General features: G+C 38.5%; 1 protein-coding gene across 5 annotated transcripts in view; it reads right to left on the bottom strand.

Annotated features, from left to right (window-relative positions):
- The window catches only part of OTUD7A (OTU deubiquitinase 7A), a 149,726-nt gene that overhangs the window by 52,171 nt on the left and 77,063 nt on the right, over window positions 1-20,492 (bottom strand). For all 5 annotated transcript variants that reach the window (XM_049813321.1, XM_049813325.1, XM_049813322.1 and 2 more), the window contains 2 exons: window positions 8,948-9,104; window positions 4,618-4,772 (listed from right to left, as the gene is read on the bottom strand). In XM_049813321.1, coding sequence (XP_049669278.1) covers window positions 4,618-4,768 — 151 coding nt within the window. In that variant the 5' untranslated portion in view covers window positions 4,769-4,772; window positions 8,948-9,104. The remainder of the gene's footprint in view (window positions 1-4,617; window positions 4,773-8,947; window positions 9,105-20,492) is intronic.

Raw genomic sequence — 20,492 nt, 5'->3', positions numbered from 1 at the left:
AGAATGAACATTCCAAAGTCTTGTAATCATAACCTAGCTGAAAGAACTGTGCTTCCCATTTTAATAATTCAGCCATAATAGTAGCTAAGAATTTTGGCAGGGCTGGTAGAAAACTGTTCTTTCAACTGAAAAGAATGATGGAAGTAGTCTGGGTGGTCCAGGACAGCACTCAGACAAAGAAAGCAAGGAGTGCTAAGTAGAAGAAGAAAAAGCCCTTCAGTATAAAATGTACAGAAAGGTACCAAGAAGAACAAGCAACCAAAAACAAGCATGAAGTGTTCTATGCACAAGACGCTGCTAGCAACTAACAGAGTGAACAAAGAACACTGCAGCTTCTGATAGAAGATAGATTCTGCTGTGGAGACAGGTCATCTGGAGAATTCAGCCCGGAAATAGCTCACTCGGCTATTGCTCAGGCATGCAAGCACACTTGTGGGCACAAGAAAAAATTTATACTAGTACAGAGAAGGGTAGATGAGAGCCTCCTGAATTGAGAGAGATAAGATGCTGTTTGGGTTAGCTGTCCATAATCCCCATGAAAGGATTTTTCTCATGATCTCAGCTGCCTTGGGTTCTCATTCTAGAAGTGGGCATGCAGTTATTGGGATATTCAAAAGCAAGAAAAAAAAAAAGCTGGGGGCAGAAAGGGGATAGAAGAGTATTCACACTTTAAAGCCATAAAGTCATTCTAAGCTCTCATTAAACAAAGCTACTAAGCATCCATAGCACAGCAGAGTGTGGAATAAATTTTGATTACTCATATGATTGTATATGTTTAATAGATGCACGTGAGTAATAAGGTAAATGGGTTTGTGCTGTGAAAACCTCTGCTTGAAAACAATGCATAATCGATTCTTTACAATATGCCAGTTATATAACTCTACATGACTATAAATCTAATGTTCTTTGCCATGCTTAATTACTATTTAATGCAAATGGTGTACATTTACAAAATATATCCAGTCATAAATATCGCCACTGTTATATTGAACAGTTGGGAAAAGGCCTTAGTTTTGAAGTATTTATATACAATTTAATGAAGAAAAAAAAAATCACAGAATCAATCATAACACATAGCTCTATGACGTATCAGATTGTAATCTCAAGTTTCAAAAATTTTCTTTAACAGCAGAAATGGGCTGTTTATAAATCTACCAAATTATCAGAATAAGCTGTAATGGAAGGAAGGTTCTTTACAATACTCAAGAAAACCTTAAGAAAACTCAAACAGTAAGACAGATGACTTACTAAAGTGTAGGTCTATGTGCTAACCCCCTTCTGCCTCCACATATCCTTACTTGTACTTTCTCCAAGTCTGTACATGTAAGTTCCCATAGTGGTATCACATAAATAGCAAAGAGCAAGTAACCTATGAAAAGTAGGAATGAAACACAAATTGTGCATTGGACAAACACAGACTAAGCAATTTCTAATGCAACTTTATCCACCAATGAGTGGCTGATTAGACAGATAAAAGGCTTTTCTAAATGTAAACATAGCAATGTCATGAAAATAAAATTAATTTCTTAGAAATAAGAAAAACAAACCCATTTATAATTTTGATGCAGTTCTAAAAGTCTGCATTCACATTAATTTTCAGATGTGCATGACAAAGTTCTCACACCACTAAAATAATGCCTTTAAGATCTTAAGTCTGTGAAATCTGAGCTCCTTAACAGTTAGGCAACTGCACAGAATTCTAGAATTGGTAACTTTGAAACATCAAACTGAGCATAGACTTGACTACAAGCTCCCTGTGCAGGCAAACTTGGCCAAAGATACAAAAAGCAGCATATACAATGTAATTGCAAAAAGGCAATCCTGGCACTATAAAGATGTATACCAAAATAGCCAAAACATTTCTGTATACATTCTTTTGAATGACAGAAAAAATACAGAGACAGAAAGCAAGACTTGGAGCTCAACATGTTTAGCTTATCAAAATTAGATAGAAAAGCAATTGGTTTATAGTATTATTTATTTTAGGATACTAATAGCTGGCAAAAAGAACTAGACAAATAAATTAGAAGCAATATATGTGTGTATCTCTTTATATCTTCATTTCAGATCAATATGGACACTTTTTGGAAGATATGTGTCAAGCATAACAAGTGGAATGTTTTAGTGAGACAAGTAGCTGTGCTCAATACAAAGTTCAACAGAAAAAACCTGCAGGGGTTTTACCAGCAGGACAGGCAGAGTATAGAAACATCAACAGAGCCAGTATTTAGGACAGCTTCTGGCAATTTAGAAAACCTATATGCAATCTATATGCAATGTATAGAATTTTTTAGCTATCTGTACAACAGTCAGTGTGTTAACTTGTCGATTTGTTGCTGGGGAGAACACCACATATTGTGCCCAATACTGTCCCAACGCATCCACAGAACAATCAAAGCAAAACAATTAAAATAGTTGGATAAGGAAGCAGAAACTGGTATCCTTGATTGCCTACAGGACAGTGAAATTCAAGAAATTTCCTCAAAAAGATGAGCAAAGGAAACGGTATTAGAAATGGCTCTGAAAAAGATGTGTACACTCCATGGTAGCATGATATGAACATTCAGCCTGAGTAAGTTATGAAAATAGAATCTGTGAGCAGATCAGAAAGAGAGAAAGGCTATGGGACCCTAGAAGAATGGACCGAAACTTGTGATTACATGGAAATGAGGGTTTATACGAGCAAGTTTTTTGGCTCAAAGCTCTCTGTGACAGTCATTTTAGGGCTACAAACTACAACCAAATCTTGAAATTTCTCAAAAATATTTTTGCACACCTGTTTCCAAATTTTGAATTGAAAATGTTATAGAGACATCATCATTCCAAGACCAGGTGCAATACATTTGCTATAGCCTTTTGCACCATGGTGGGGGGGTTGCTCTTCTGAATATTGTTTATCTTTAAGAAGTTACTTCATGGGTGTCAGTGCTGCTCACAGAGCCCAGAGCATCTATGCACTCTGGCAACTATGAAGATAGTTATAATGGTGTAAGGGTAGCAGTCCCTTCTGTGTCTTTTTTAAACAAATGAGAAACCACTGGATCAATTACTGTCCCCCAGCACAAGATATGGCCAGTGTTAGAAGCTGTAACACCAAATGTGGCCACAACTACATGTGCTGAAACTTTCCTGTGAGCACATCTTGTCTAGAACTAGCAACAATCCCTTTTACCTTGATAAATTCCGTATGTCTATTAGCCTGTTCAGAATAATTAAATTGCTTATTGCTTATTTCTTTGTTAATATGTATGGTGTGAATTTATTCACCTGCAGAATTGAGAAGTACAACACAGAAAAATCCTATTCTGTATTTATTTGGAAGCATTATCCTTTACAGCAAGGAAAAGGTATAGCAAGGAAAACAAGATAAGTAACTTTTCTGAACCACCTCTGATATGTAGGAACACTTCTCAAATTTTGCTGCTGCTCTCAGCACAATAGCTGACAATCCGTCCTGATATTGCTGAGAAAACCCTTTTCATAGTCTTTTTCAAAAAGACAAACACACCAAGAGAGAATCTAGAACAACAGGTTGAGCAAATCAGTCAGACAAAACAGAGGTCTCTTAAATAGAGTGAGCCAAAGATGATATTGACAGCTAGGTATTCTAAGGTTTTATTACATGTAACACAGATGACTTGGGAAATGCTGTAGAATTGTGTGTACCTCTGTGTTAATAATGTATCACTCCTTATTACTGAAAAACCCAGAGTAAAAGAAGAACTTATAGCAAAATTTAAAACTTTCAGCATACATATGATAAAGTGAAATTGCTCTTGCAAAAATGAGATACATACCCTGATGTACACTTTTAAGTCTGCTGTGGCTGTTCAATAGTTACTTTGATTTAACGCACAATTTCTTAAAGCATATTAAGATTTAAAAAAAAAAGTTTTCAAGGGAAAAAGTCCAGTGTGCACGTATCAAGCCCACAGAACCGCCTTGCAATTTACATAGATACTACCTACTCATTTCTAACTTCCCATCTTCATAATTGTTGTTAGCCCACATCAGAAGAAATGAACAAAAAACAACTACTACAAAATGCCTTCAAATATCAAAGGTGTCTTTCCACTTTTAAGCTTATAAACTTAAAACTACAATAAAACAAATAAAAAGACCCAGTTATATTCCTGATATGGCTTCTCAGATGTTTTTCAACCTAGCCATTTGACTCCCATATTGTGAAGTTCAGGTATGCATATTAATCACTGGGCCCCAAAAGTATCTCTGGTTTCTCTATTACTTTACAGTAAGTCCATTTCATGCTAAACTTTGCTGCTTTGCACAGTGAGCCGACACATTTACAACTACTTCAGGCAGCTGAAAATGACAAATTGAGCTAAATCCCCCTCCCCTCTCTCCCTGGCACATATACTTTTAAGGCATGATGATTAATAACCTAAAATACTACAATCTAACACTAAGAACTTTTTAAGGCTTTTGCTGAAAACACCTACCTTAGGATAAGCTATGGTCAGCTCATTACAAGAATTGACTTACTAGTCAAAATATTAAGAAACGTCGGTTTCCATAGACCAGAGTTTTCTTTTTATGACTGGTTCTTGCTTTAAGCAAGCAGTGAACATAGGAAATACTTGCGTCCTGAAAGCTTACCTTCTAGTAAGTCTCTTGCCAGACCTGGTTCTGCCCCTGTGGACCGAACAAAGTCTGACAGGACCGCATCCATATCAAGAGTCATGTGATCATTCGGAGATGCTGCCAGACATGCAGCAGCAGCAGGACTCACTGGTTGACTAGAAGGCATCCATCTGTCAAGGAGAAAAAGAAACAGAATTTTAGAATATACTCCAAAGTGATGTAAACCATATTCTTCTTCTCTGCTCCAAAAAAGACTATTGAAAATGCTAAAACATTCAAGCTACCACATATTAAAATAAACAGCATTTGTCATTCGTCTCTGCCTCAGCCTAGAAGCTGTTGATCACGCATATGGGAAGGTTTTCTCTTTCTTAACATTTCATATTTTTATTGATTTTTTCTTATGTGCAGCTTGTAAATTATTCTGCAACTTGAAGACTCCAATCCAGCTAAACACAGGCACCGTTCATTCAAAGCACAATCATTGTATCATTGTCACTGCTCATACATTGAAGTTTAGCAAGTATTTAAATGTTTGGCTAGCCTACAGCTCTTTTGCCTTACTTACTAATACTAACATATACACAACTGAGCTTAGTATTTGTTCTTTTATTTGCCCTGTCAACACCACTGCTGTACTTTATAGTTTCTCCACTGCACTGGGTCCGGACGGGATGGAGTTAATTTTCCTCATTCATTTTCTAGAGCTGCAGCTAAACCAGCATTGATAACACATCAGTACGTTAGTCATTGCTAAGCAGTGCTTACACAGCCTCAAGGCCTTTTCTGTTTCCTACTCTGCCCCGTGGGTGAGTAAGCTGAGGGTGGATAAGAGGCTGGGAGAGGGGACAACCAGGACAGCTGACCCCAACTGACCAAAGGGATATTCCAGACTATATAACATGCTCAGCAGTAAAACTCGAGTCTTTCGAAAGCAGCCATTGCTCAGAGACTGGCTTGCCATCAGTCTGCTTGTGAGAGGTGGTGAGTGAGTGTCTTAGCGTCACTTGCTTTCTTTCCCCTCCTTCCTTCACTTTAATGAAACTCTTTATAGATGAAGTTTTTTCTTGATTTTGCTGTTGCGATTCTTTCTCCCATCCCACTGGGGGGATAAGGAGAGTGAGTGAACAGCTGGGAGGTGCTTAGTTGCCTGCTGATGTCAGCAAACTCCAGGGCTTTGTACATCAAACTCCAGGATTTGTTAATGGCCACTTTCAGATTTTGCTGTTTGCTGTGTTATTTATCACTTTTTTTTTCTTTGCCTGTGAGAGCTACGATGAAAGCACTAGCCTTGAGCCTAATCTGGTGTTTGGCCCATGTATAGCTGCCATCCCAACGCTCTTGAGAATAATCTCATGGAGTGAATTAAGAATTACACCTTTCTCCTCTTCTCCTCCAGAAGGAACTTTGTAGGGAAATTAAGAATGGCACCACCTCCTTCTTCAGGGTAGATGTTTCCTGCCTGTTGCAATGGCCCTTCAGTTTCTCAAACATCCCTGCATATAACCAAAATGCTCACATTATGCAGCAAGATTATAGCTGTCAGCCAGGCGATCAAATTATTACCTGGTTGCTATGCCACTGGGATACTGAGGTCCTTAGTCAGAAATTAGAGGGTAAGGAAGCCCAGCAGCTGTGATCCCTAGCTGAGGACCAGCAAATCGGCAAATGGGCAACAATCCACAGCTTCTGGAGGCAGTTCCTGTTGCATGTGAAAGCAAGATATCCCCTCAAGTAAGATGTGCAAGCTACTAAGGCAAGTGGACCACTGCTGAGGAAGGTATCCAGTATCTGAGGGATTAGTGGAGGTGGAGGTGATTTACAGCAACCTGGACAACAACCAGTCCTCCAAAGATCTGGACAAAATCCAGTGCATGTGGTCCATATGGCAGAAGTTTGTATGGAACACACTGACACCATGTGCCAGCACCCTGGAGATAATGGACTGGAGAGACATCAGGGTACCAACTGTGGACAGATTGGCCTGCCAGCTCCAGCAGTTCAAAAAGTATCTCTCTTCCTCCCCAAACCTGTGGACCTGTGTCTACCTTGTGCTGTCTACCTTCTCCAGCCTCTCAGAGGATCCTTCTGTTGTGGGGTATGTGCTGAAGAACAGCAGGTGTTGATTGCTACCACGAAGGCGCATCGTTGACAATATCACACCAAGCAAGAATTCCTGGTTCCCATACATGAGCTGATTAACTGATGAGAGAGACAAGGAGTGATCAGCAAGACTCACTCACCCTGTAACAGTCCCATATGGCCAGCATGGAAGTCTGATGGTGGGTAGAGGCTAACAGTGGCCTACTACAGCCCGAACAGTCATGGCATTATTGTGTGCTGCTGCATCGCCATGCTAGAACTCCAGTATGAACTGGAGTCAAAGGCAGTCTGGTATGCTGCAACTCACACCACCTATGTGTTTTTCTTGATTCCTTTGGCAGCAGACTGCAGGCCACAGTTTCCTTTCGTGTGGAGGGGAGTCTGATACACCTGGAATGGACCGCCCCAGACATGGAAGCACAGCACTACCATTTCCATGGATAGATAACGATCGCACAGGGAAAGGGTAAAGCCCCCAAAAACCCACAGTACATTGACATCATCATATGGGGTAACACAGTGAAAGAAGTGTTTGAGAAAGGAAAAAGAATAATCCAAATCCTTCTGAAAGCTGGTTTTGCGATAAAACAAAGCAAGGTCAAAGGACTTGCACAAGAGATCCAGTTTTGGGGAATAAAATGGTAAGACGGACATCATATCACAATGGATGTGATCAATAATGTAACAGCCATATTCCTACCAGTTAACAAATAATTAACACAAGCTTTCTTAGGCATTGTGGTTTTCTGGAGAAGGCATATTCCAGGTTACCGTCAGACTGCAAGTCCTCTGTATCAAGTGATATGAAAGAAGAACTGAAGAACTATTTCAACTGGGGTCCTGAGCACTGATAAACCTCTGAACAGATCAAACAGGAGATAGTATGTGTGGTAGCCCTTAGGCCAGTTGAGCCCTTGGCCTCGACTGGAGCCTATGGTAGAAAGCACTCAGAGAGACTCCAGGTCAGTCTTTAGGGTTTTGGAGCCAAGGGTACACAGGATACAGGGTATCAGGATATTTCTAGCTTCCTCTATTGTAGTATTTCTATAGTGGAATTTTCAGTGGAGAAGCCACCTCCATAAACCATATCGGAAACACCTGCAACAAATATACAGTATAAACACTTGGACTGACTGAGGCCCAGCTGGGAGAGGCAGAAAGGAAGGGTCTGGCAGGATTTCACCCTGTTCTTCTGAGAGATGCAATTAGAGTACTAGTTAATACAATCAGGGTAGACAAAGTTTTTTTCTGTTTTTATGTCTAATTCCCCATGCCCCATAAAAAAACCCCCATCAAACCCAGCCATCTATCCAGGGTGCTTTCTGAAGTAGTTATTATGTAATACCACCTTAACTATAAGAGAAAAGCACCATGAATTTGCCCAAGTGGAGGATATCAGGTTTCCTTCCTGGAAGGATTTGCCTGTCCCAAGGCAAAGTGACAGCAGCTTACTCAGAGAAAACCAGCATCACACCAATATGTCACTGCACTGGGTGTCAGTGGCCAGGTTCTGGTAGTGGAGGGTGTGGGAGTGGCCTCTGTGAGGAGAGGTTGGAGCTGCTCCGTGCCAGACGCAGCTGGTTCCGGCCATCTCTGCAACAAGCCATGGCACGACACCGCTGAGCCCAGCAGCCAAGCTCTAAGCTGGTGGCACCTCTAAAAACAGTCCAAAAGTTTTGTTTTATTTATTATTTTGTTTTATTTTGTTGTACGGTCATTTATTGATGACCAATACTGCAGCTCCTGTACAGTTTTTACTGTGTTTTTAATCAGTTGGGGGGGGGGGGCAATCTTACCAGGGTACTCTCTTGGGGGCATAATCATCTATGGACCCATTAGGAAGCAGATCATTATTGCCTCAAGAGAAACATGACACAATGTCCAGCATGGGAGCTTTTTCTGCCAAATCCATGGCTAACAAAATACATTTGCCCTACTGCGTTTTGTACCTACTTTTTTGTTACTGAAAAAGTGAAACCCATCCTTCTAGGTAATGTTCTTTACAAATATCAAATAAAAATTAAAGCATGCACTTCAAGAGTAGTTGGTGCTAGACAAACTATTAACACAGATGGCGTTCAAAACACAGTTATATTAAAGGTATCTCCATACTTCTACCCTGCCTGCACAGCTGCAGCAATAGTGCAAAGCGAAGAAAACAGGATGAAGTTAAATGACACAACATAAGCAAAAGAGTAGGTTTTACCTTCATGCTTGTTATTGACTATTGGTCAAAGTTTACCTTTGAACATGAATTAGATTTTTCCTGTTAATTCCTCCTCACAGGCTCAGTTGCAACTTTGCCACATGCCAAGGGTAAGGACTGGCATGGAGATTTCCTACTGGTAGCAGACGATATTGGTTGGCTCTTGCTTGTACCACAGCTACAGAGAAATAAACTGTGAAAGAAATTGGAAACTAGTTGATTTCACTGTTCCCCATATGAAATACAGTCCTTTCCTACTCCATGTGCAACTACCTGGTTATATTTAACCTTCAAAATGGAATGCCTTTGCTTTCTTGGCAATTGCCTCTTTCTGCAAGTACATATGCCAAGTAGAATACAAACATCATTTACCTTCTGCCCCAGGAGGGTGTTGTCCTTCTCAGCCTCATGCATGAGGACTGCCTGCAAAACTCAACTTACTCCAACAAATTGAAAGCGTATGGGATATGGTTACACAATTACATGTTTTTCAGTATCAGAGCAGATTACGCTGTTGCTTATCCTACCCGTTTCACAGTCTTCTGGCCCCTACACTGTAACACTGTATGTTTTATAACACTTCTACATTTATGCTTTTATACTATTTATACAACTGTATCATTATGCTGGGGCCACATTAGGATAGCAGGTGAGGTGATCCTTTCCCCTCTATTCAGCCCTGGTGAGACTCATCTGGAGCATTACGTCCATTTCTGGCTCTCCAACACAAGAAAGACATGGACATACCAGAGCAAGTCCAGAGCAAGCACCACAAACTGCATAGCTGGATCACCACTGGACAAGGGAAACACTTCTAAAATGTAACATAATGAAGATGTAGTAACAGAAGGAAATCTGGAAATATTGAGGAGGCTAGTTAAAATGGAATGCAGAAACTTCAGGAAGAGAACTACCTTAGTGGATTATGGCCAAATTTGGCAGCTCAGCTTTGTAACAACTGAATCTCTTTCAATACAAATGCAGGACAAAAATGCTACTTTTCTTAAAAAAAAACAACAAAAAAAAAACCCCCCCAAAAAACCCCAAACAACAACAAAAACCCAAACACCCCCCCCAAACCTCATATGTAGATCCACTGTACTAAGCAGCACTAACTTCCCTACAAAAAGATCACAAGAAACTGAATGCAATTAATTTCTTCAGTGACTAGGAGAAAGAATGAGGTAAGTCTTAACCAGCAGGATGGAAACACATGGGTCAAGCTAAAACAACCTGCCACTGGTGAACGACACAAAGCATTCCTGAATTTCAGATAACAATCAAAAGTGACTCAGTGATGTAATGACTGCTAATTTAAAATGCACCAGCTGGGCACTCAAGTACAGTCACTATGTGTGGGGGCTAGACTGCTCAAATTTGGAAAACTGAAGTGCATATCAGTTTGAAGAAGTCAACTCATGAATTGTCTTGGTATCAGCATTATTGCAGTATTTTCAACAGTAGTATTGAAAAGATAGCCTTTTAACAGCAGAAGACCAATCTCTTTCTGCATTTATGACATCACCCCTCACTCAGAATTGCTTCTTGATTACCTGATCATCAGAATCCATATAGTAATCATGTCAACAGACACGTTTCATTCTTAACTCGTCCCAGCAAAGGTTATGTAAGCTGCCTATGAAGATCTTTTCTATGAAAGAGTTTCTTTCTGGTAATACAGAAAGTTCTCTGTCTATATATAGACAACTGGTAATATCTGTGCATTGACAGCTGATGAAAACACAGCTCACATGCAACAGAGCCAGAGATAAGGCTAGCTGTTGTTTTACTGAAAAAGAATAATTTAAAATTAAATGCTAAACAGTTTCCATTATGTAATGATAAACAGCTGTACAGGTAGAAAACACCTGCCTTGTGTTGGGCACCAAGGAAGCACACCCAATCCAGACCTTCCAAATCCATGACAGTGTGAGAAAGAAGTTTTCTCATCAAACACTCCCTCTACACCTATGCACTATGCTATGTAATTCTCTAGGCTCTGGGTCCTGCAACTGTGCTTAGAACACCTGCACAAAAATATCTGTGCTATTTAATTCTTCCTGTTACTCATCAGACCTAAATTAACAGCACAACATATATCAATAGTGTTTATTCAGACAGATGCGTCTGAAAAGATAGAAGAATCAATGATGAAACATGTTAATGAACATTAAAAATGAAAAAACCCAGAACAAATGCACCACTGATTAGCTGATGTAACACTGGTTCACTGTGTTGGATTACTTAAAAATGAAATGAGATCTACAGAACTGTGCTGATCAGAGCTGGGCTCCTGAACAGTTTCTATGCAAACTCCACATTTCAACAGTGCTGAATTAAGTACATCCAATGCTGTAAGAGACAACTAAAATCTCTGCTACACGTGCAACTGAGGACCAACCTTCTGTGGAAACTCATTCCTCATATACTGGTAAAGCCTCACGAAGTCCCTGAAACATTATAAACCGCGTGTGGTGCTACCAAACACACAAATAGTAACAGCTATAGTAAAAAAATCACAAACACACCCAAGCCCCAAAACCAACCCACCCCCCCACCCCCATCCCAAACTCTCTCCAAAACTCAAATACTATGTTTCCTACTATAGCAGTATTTTATTGTTGTTCTAATTACTAAACATGTATTAATTTTTCTTTTTTTTCATCCAGCAAACACCACCTCTCTACCCCATTTAGAAGTCATAATTATCACAGGTGGCAGGTAGTCTGGCTGTTAATTGTACTACTTCATCCTGAACAAAAACCTTTACAAAAAAAGTCTGAATTATGCGTGCTCTACACTCCGAAAGCAACGAGCAGAGTTGGTAGGATCCTCCCTGTATACATTTGAACTAGCAATATTTTCGTCTGCAGAGGGAGTTGTTTTCTCAGCTCTCTAAAATTTAGAGGGGGGAAAAAACCCAACAAAACAAAACCCAACAAAAAATGTCTTTAAAAAAATATTATCTTTGCCAGAAAACTACTATTAGCTGTGAAAACCCACACAGATGGAATAGTAAAAACTACTAAGCAAAAAAAAAGAAAATAAATTGTAAAGGAGGCGGCAGTGACTCAGAAGCCAGATGGCTACCAGACGTAGTATGCTCACCACGTGAATATAGTCTCTCCTCACCCACAAAACCATCACCACCACCTTTGCTCTGGATGGCTAGTCAAAGCATTAACACAACTTACACTTTAAATATACATACTTGGAAAAGATCTAACACAATCATCCATATTACATCCACCTGTCAATAAGCATCACTCCTCTTGCAGTTAACAGGATAGACACACAGATATACTTGCAGTCTTCCTTTTGAATGTGTCACATGATACAGAAATGGCACTTTGAATTGAATGTAAGTGAAAACATCTTGATCCTCAAAACACAATTAAGACCTTGGTTTCCACTCACTTTCAAGCCAAATTTCTTCCTTAAATAATTTCTTATTTATACAATGCAAATACAAAAGGCAGTAAAAAGGGATAATTTGTTGTATATTGTAAGGAAAAGCATTTTAAAAGTATTTAAAGAAGAGATACTGATTACTTCTAAACGTTAAGACGGGTTAATATGACTTGAAATCATTTTAATACAATTTAATACAATCTCAGTTATACTTGATCTTTTCTTCTCCTTTAAGTACCTCTCTAAAAACTGAGCCATACTCAGAAGTAAACAGTCTCAGAAAGAAAACAGCACACAAACAGTGCACAGTGGGCAAATCCTCAGGAAGACATAATGACTAAACTGCAACTAAGATCTTCCACTTTCATAATTTTCAGAGAAAGGATGAAATAAGCACCATCAATAATATGACCGCTCTAGGAAGCCAGTGGAAACATGCTCACCAATTGCATTAAACCAGTTCCCACACACACTTTTTTTACTTTCCCTGCAGTGTGACAAGGCTAAATGCCTATTAACATTACTGATTCCTCTCAGCTGGTTTGGCAATATACAGACTAAGTGCAGACCGCTCTTGTGTTGAATGTTCCTGACGCTTGCATTTTTGGTTGTGAAGGCAGAAAGACCCTGTTTGTGCACAGCTCCAGACTTTGAAAGTAATTCTTTCTGACATGCCGTGTTTGATGGAGAATACTATAATTCTACAATCCTGACAATATAATGAAATTGAACCAATGCAGTAAATAAGACCATTTATTCTTAGTGAAACATTTATATTTTTTGAGCTCAGGCTGTGCAATTTCTCATTCTTTTCTGCATGCAAAATGTATTTACTTACAGTTTCAGAAACTTTAATTTTTTAGTAAGCCAGTTTTTATTTGGTTATTACATTTCTAAAGCTCCTCCACTCTTCATTAGATAGCACTTTGCCAAAGTTCATATATAAGATAAAAATTATTAAGGGAAAATAATGTAATTAAACAATCTAGTCCATTAGAGAAGATTTGGTTAGGAGGGGAACATCGGCTTTAAGGGAACTGGCAGTTAACGTAGGCACTCAGCTTTTCAGATTATGTAACAGGAATACCATGTATATGTGAGAGTAGTTAATTGTTCAGAGCATTTGTTGCCCAGGTAAAAGGTGATTAAATATTAAGATACAAGGCTAATCTGAAATATAGAAAGATTATGCTCTACCAAGAATAGCTGAAAGGACTGACATTGAATTTCTAATGTTTTTGTACCAATGAAGACACAATCTCGTGACTACTGTGGTTCGCCTACAGGAAGGCTATCTTACTCCCAACATGAAATTTCTCTTTAGCCTTTATCTGGGTTGACTTCAACATTATTTAATACACTATAACCTCAATTCAATAAACTTTTTGTATTCAGAGTAACACTTCAATTGTGCTTTGTTGCAGTATTCCCCTAAACAGCTGGGGAGTTTTATTTCTATGTTTAGATACGGGGTGGGGGAGTGGTCTGTGCAGATACAGTCAGGGCTGTGTCCAAGATATAGTTGGAAAAATCAGAAACAATTACTCATACAAACATGTTTATGCTTTCCAGTATTCAAAATGGACCTATAAGGTAAAAACAGAAGGCAAATACTGGCAAACCCTCTTCTGGAATATGGGGAGCAAGTTCAATAACTTACATTTCAGAGTGATCACCTCAGACTGAAACAGGTGAAATGAAAGGCTACAGATCATCAGAAGTCAAGCATTTTATCTTATGATAAATCACTAAAAGCCTGGATTGCAGAGCCAATGAAACAAGGTTGAGAACGGGATTAAGACTGCTCTTCATAGATACACCAAGCCACAAGCAAACATAGTCTAGAAATAAAGACAGAGCTCCCAGTGACAGAAGTACTGCGAACAATTTTTCCTTAGAAGCTGGGGAGAAAATACTGAATTATTTTCAAAAATAGACCTACCTAAATACATGTAAAGTACAATACAACATCCTGCAGTGATAGGAAACCAGACTGTCCTGGTTTCAGCTGGGATAGAGTTAATTTTCTTTCTGGTAGCTGGTATAGTGCTGTGTCTTGGATTCAGTATGAGACAAATGTTGATAACACTGGTGTTTTCAGTTGTTGCTAAGCAGTGTTTATACTAAGTCAAGGATTTTTCAGCTTCTCGTGCCCAGCCAGCGAGAAGGCTGGAGGGGCACAAGAAGCTGGGAGGGAACACAGCCAGAAGAGCTGACCCAAACTGGCCAAAGGGATATTCCAGACCATGTGACATCATGCCCAGTATATAAACTGGGGGGAGTTGGCCTGGGAGGGATCACTGCTCAGGAACTAACTGGGCATTGGTTGGCAAGTGGTGAGTAACTGCATTGTGCATCACTTGTTTTGTATATTCCAATTCTTTTATTATTGTCATTTTATTAGTAGTATTATCATATTATTTTCATCCTTTCTGTCCTATTAAACTGTTCTTAACCCACGAGTTTTACTGTTTTTATCCCTGATTCTCTCCCCCATCTCACTGGGTGGGGGGGAAGCAAGTGAACAGCTGCGTGGTGCTTAGATGCTGGCTGGGGTTAAACCACAACAGTCTTAAATTAGCACCTCAATAAACTGCACAGGCATATTCCAACACGCTACTATCTGGCTTGTTATTTATCTTTATTTTGCACCAGGATAAAACCTTGCTGGTACCATCCAGTATGGTTGAATTTTTTGGTATGGATGACCAGACCTGTTCTGTCACCTTATCTTCTTTTGAAGCTTTAGAACATATTTAGGCTTGAGAAACTTGCAAAATGATGTACACATACAAATCCTGGCCTTCCATGTTTCACTTGTAACTGCTGATCCCAGTCAGCCAGCAAATGCCACTTGGGATCATGCGCTGGTGAAGGAAATGCAGAAGTGTGGATGATAATACTGTCTTAACACTTTGAAGTTGTCTGCTGCAGATACCTTTAAACTTTTTAATCTAGCATGTTTCAGCAGTATTCTCCTGCTACATCATCACAATGGTCCTCTATCACTGACAATACAGGTTTGGCTTTACATACCTACCTAGCTTCTAATGCCAGTAGCTCTCTCTGAATGTATATTTAGTTGTGGGCATCTCAGAATGAAGCCCTGCTTGTAACAGAGCAGAAGTCAACCCTTTTTTAGGTTGGGGTGGGTGGGGCTTGGGGGGGGGTGGGAGGGGGCTGTGGGGGTTTTTTGTGTATGTATGTGAAAATCATAGAGACAGTAAGTTTAAGTCATAAGTGGACTAAAATATTGCTGCTTAATACAGTTTGCTGGTTTACAGAACTAAAGGGCATTACAGATTACAAAGTAGGCAATCTCCCTGCATTTGCACAAAGCAGATGCAGTTATGAAGTATATTCTTGTCCTATTTGTTTTGAATCTATAAACTTCTCCAAAAGCTACAGGTAATCCTTACCCAAAGTTTGCATAATTATGCAAACAACTACTAATGGATAGTTAAGAATAATTATAAAAGTCTACTTCAAATTTTCAGCAAATGAAAAGGAAATAATTCTATTCAGGACACTGTTATGAGTTAAACGGAAGCTACCTGAATAATCTCTTTACTGCAGTGCTCACTCTAATTCATTTGAAAACCTCCAAATGTTTCTGAAAATGTTAATTATTTTGAATTAGTCTCACATTTGACAATTGTTTCATTGTTCTTTGCTTGTTCCATTAATCCTGAAGGTTTAAACTTTGGCAGTTTAACATCTGTATTTATTTAAATACCAATGGATGAGAACCTCTGTATGGCCCTTCATAAATTCACATGTCGCTTAGTTTTTCTCTTCTTGATACATTCGTATCAATTAAATTAATTCGTATTACAATTAAATTAATTTTACTGCTTGCAGAAAGAATAGCTTATTTTCTTATTTTTCCTGGTCTTTTGCGTTTAAATGGCCCAGCAATTTGACAACTACATTTAATAGACAGTTGCTGTTATCTGGGATTTCAAAGGGGTTTTTGTGTGTCAATTAGAATCCAGTATATAGACTGCCAAAAGCCATGGGTCATTTGCAGATGAGTATATTACCCAACCAATCTACTACTAGAGTGACTACACTAAATCAATAATGCTTATTTATGTACTACTTATGTAATACTTCTATAAAACCTATCCTTGGATAAATCTACCATAGTGATTATGTTAAGTCAAAACTGAAACACGCTGACTTTGATTTCTGAATAGGAAAATTTCAGCAATAACTACCTTTCGGGGGGGGGTGGGGGGAGGGCGATGAAAGAAAAAAAAAAAAGATTCTTCTTGAAAGGTGCATATTTTTGCATACAATTTTCTCCTGGTTTCTTTTTGCTTGTTGGTTGGTTGGTTTTTAACAAGTGTTAGTATGACTATAGTACTTCATCCTGGAAGCATGATTTATTTATTTTTTTTTTAAAGTCAACTAAAAAATAACCAGGAGAAAGAACTCGGAGAAATTCCGAAGTGGGAGCTAGATAATGTGAAGTCTTTTAAAACTCCAGCCTGACTGATGACAGCCGTGTATGACATTGTGCAACTCTCAACATTTAAAAGGAGAAATTTTCTGGCAAATTACTCAACAGCATCTCTAGCTATATGAAAAAAGGTGTACAGATTTGTAATTCAGTTTTATGTATTTATTTACAGTAATTGGAAAGAGGAAAACAAACACATGGGGTTCAGAGAAAAGTTACGTCAAAGAGGAGAAAGCAGAGGTAAAACATGACTGCACAGTCTAATAAACCATGTAGAAATCAATTCAGGCACATAAAGCTATGTAGCTAGTACTACCCTAGATATCACATAGTATCTTCTGGGTTTCAGCCACTGCTCCAGAAGTGTATGGGTCTGCACATACTGGCTAGTCCCATGTGGCTATCCCAGATGATTCAGAGCTTTCAAACTGGCAATACACATCTATGTGTAAGGAACATACCTGAATCATCTATTTCTACCTATAATACTTATCAGGTGCTTATTTAGGTACTTGAATCACACCTGAAATACTGAAAGATCCAGGACTTGTGTGTGTATGTGTGTGTGTGTGTATTTATTTATTTAAATGTTCAACTTAATTTGTCAAGACTGCACAAGACCATAAATACAAACAACTGGACAGAAATTCTGACAAAGTTTTTCCAGAAAGTTCTTAACTTCTCAAGACAGTTTTTTTCCTAGACAGGATGACTTGGAAAGACTTACAGTGTCTCAATAAAGACATTCAAATAGAAGCTTGCTGTTTCTTAACAAAAGTAGCTCTCAGCTGATTGAGTGACAAGTAACAAAACTGGTTACAGAGAAATATTCCACACCTTTTGTTCACTTAGGACATCCTAGCTCCCTCTGCAGTGTATTCACTGTTCCCAGAGATTCCAGGCCTTCAACTTCTACAAAATCTCTCCAGTATTGCCTTAACTTGTATGACACTGATGCTGCCTACCAGCAGGATACTCTAGCCCACCAGAAATTCAAATTTGACCATAGATCACTGGACACAGGGCAGCTTTTTCATACAATGCATAAAGCTGCTTAAGCCAGACACTCTCAAAGCAGATCTCACAGATCATAGTGGATTTAATAATTGGAGTTAAGACTAGATATTTATGCTCAGACTCCTATATTACAGAATTTTAAAGGCCAATTAAAAGAGAGCATATCTCTTAAGAATTTTACCTTTACATTTTGTATCCATCCCATTCAAATTAGAGATTACTTCACCAGCCTCAGAAGTTTTGTATTAAACAGACTTTATCTTCAAATAGTTTCCAGTTTTAGCTGCCAAGAACATAAAGATGAAAGCCAGTTTTTAACCTTGGCCAGAACATCTCCCATAGAACTAAATGTATATTATACACTTCTATCACAGATGAAGTGGACCTAAAATTTGCAATCTGTTTTATACAACTAAGCCCATGCTGCTCTCAGAACTCCAATGAAAGAAACAAAATAGGAAACATATCTCTACAAACTGTACTGTTTAAGCTATTGTACACTTCACCAAAATGCTCCTTAAAGCCTCTGTACTGAGCTAGGAAGACCAGCTCTTAAGTCATACAAGCACCTTTAGTCTGACTCCATTCAAATTAGCTGCAGTTGACTGAGTTCTACCACCAGAATGGCAAATCACTCCATTAAGAGGCACTGCATAATTCCATTATAGAAGGCACATGTAGTCACAACTTATTTGCAGTAATAATCACCCAGTTCTGCAAAATCTACAAACAAATGGTTTAAAAAGTTGATGGACAGATAGGATCTTGACAGCAGATGTAGTTATTGATGAATTAAAAGGCATTAGTTGAAGAAGCCAAAATGATGGTAACTACCTAACAAAAGGTAACATGCACTAGACCCAAGGGCAAAGTAGGGTATTTATATGCTAATTATAAAACATGGACTCTAAAAACATGTAAGATAACAAGACAACATTTAGTGACTAGTACAATTATGGGCTATCTACCTTCTCAAGTATAAAATATCAAAGTTATAGGAACAAAAGTTGAAGAACAAGAAAACAGAAAAATAAAAGCTCCAATCAAGCATTATTACCAAGGTTTTGTCTACACCATGGAACCCAGGAAAATTAAGTCAAATTAACTGGATTTGTCCAAGTCCATTAAATTCCTTTGCAAACAGTTTCATCTGGGAATAAAATGTGGCCTTAATTTGGTTTGGCTCATCTTGCCTTCGAAATGAATTAAACTAAATTCACTGGAGGCCACTTTCATTGTGAATGAGAGAGTGCACACAGAGACTTGGTGGGATTTGAGCTGCCCTCTTTAAATTCCTACATTTAGTTGACTTGCATCAATTTCCCTTAGTATCTTGTGTAGACAAGCCCTGATACATTAGACACAGAAGTGAAAAAAATAAAGAACGAGGGAAGCTATGCTGAAGAATCCCCAGTCAAGATGCTAAACCCCTGTGGAAACCATTGAAGAGCTATTATCCAAGACAAGAGAGTTGTTGAACTATTTTAAGTGTAGTTCTAGGAGGAATACCACCAAAGTTTAGAGACCAACTGGGAAATATTTTAAAAACACAGCTACATTTCTTTATTTAAAACATCTACTATTGGATTATTTATTTGAATTATTTGAAGCAAGAACTGTTGATAAAGGACACCACTAAATCATCTTTTGAGGCAATTTATTTAAGAATTAAAGGTTCTAAGCTATTATTGGAGGCAAAGATAAAAGAAAGTAGAAAAGAAAAATTGAAAAGATCATGATGCGTTTAAGAGCTATGGCACACTCTCACTGAAGAAACATTATGGAAAGCTAGAGACACTCAATACCTTAAAATACCTGAGTTCCCATAAAATGTTCTGAAGTATCTACAGTCACTGGTAACACTAATAACAACCGAGAGGACCTTTACTTGCACTCCACCACTGATGGCAGCCTAACAAAAAGCACAGCACCAGTCCTATGTCAGATTCACATGCAGGAGGATTAATTCATCTGCTCTGATGCTCTGCTAGAACATTTTTACAACCACATTTTCATGGGGCTTCAGAGGATTTTCATAACACTATTGTTCTTACTCAAGAATGATTACATTCTTAGAGAGGAAAAAATGTCATAGATAAACAAGAAGTCCACAGAAACAGGGATCTAGAACTGAAATAAACTGACAAGCAGGAGACAGAGCCTTTCCAGATAAGGATCCTCTACATCCCTTCATCAGTATTTTTTCAGGATAAAACAACACCGTTGCTATCATGTTTTTGCTTTCATACAGGACAACAGATAAAGAGAATGAACATAAGGCAATTAGTGTTTCCCTTATTTTGTTCACGAGGGCCCTCTTAGTGTGTTAATTGTATTCTGGCAGAATGCAGCAGTGCAAGAGATAAATATAATGCCACTGATAAAATTGGAATTTCCATAAAACAAAGACCTTCATTTTAAATAAAATTCAAGTATCAATTATTCTTTTATCTGGGAGAGTGATAAAGAAGTAGGCAGTATTATACTGTACTGGAAATATAACAATTAGGGTTTCAAATGTTAATCTGAGGCCTCTTATTAAATGCACAGTTTCATTAAGTAACATGCATCTCTTCCACTAGAACATCTCTCCACAGAAGCAGTATGAAGAAGCTAGATATTTCCTCATTCAGAATTCCCCCTCCCCCCATTTTCCTCATCTATAAATTCTTCCTGACTCTCTTTCCA

The sequence above is a fragment of the Accipiter gentilis genome, chromosome 10 (genome assembly GCF_929443795.1).
Source record: "Accipiter gentilis chromosome 10, bAccGen1.1, whole genome shotgun sequence".
In the NCBI taxonomy this organism is placed as follows: domain Eukaryota; kingdom Metazoa; phylum Chordata; class Aves; order Accipitriformes; family Accipitridae; genus Astur; species Astur gentilis.
This window is presented reverse-complemented; position numbering and strand designations above follow the sequence as displayed.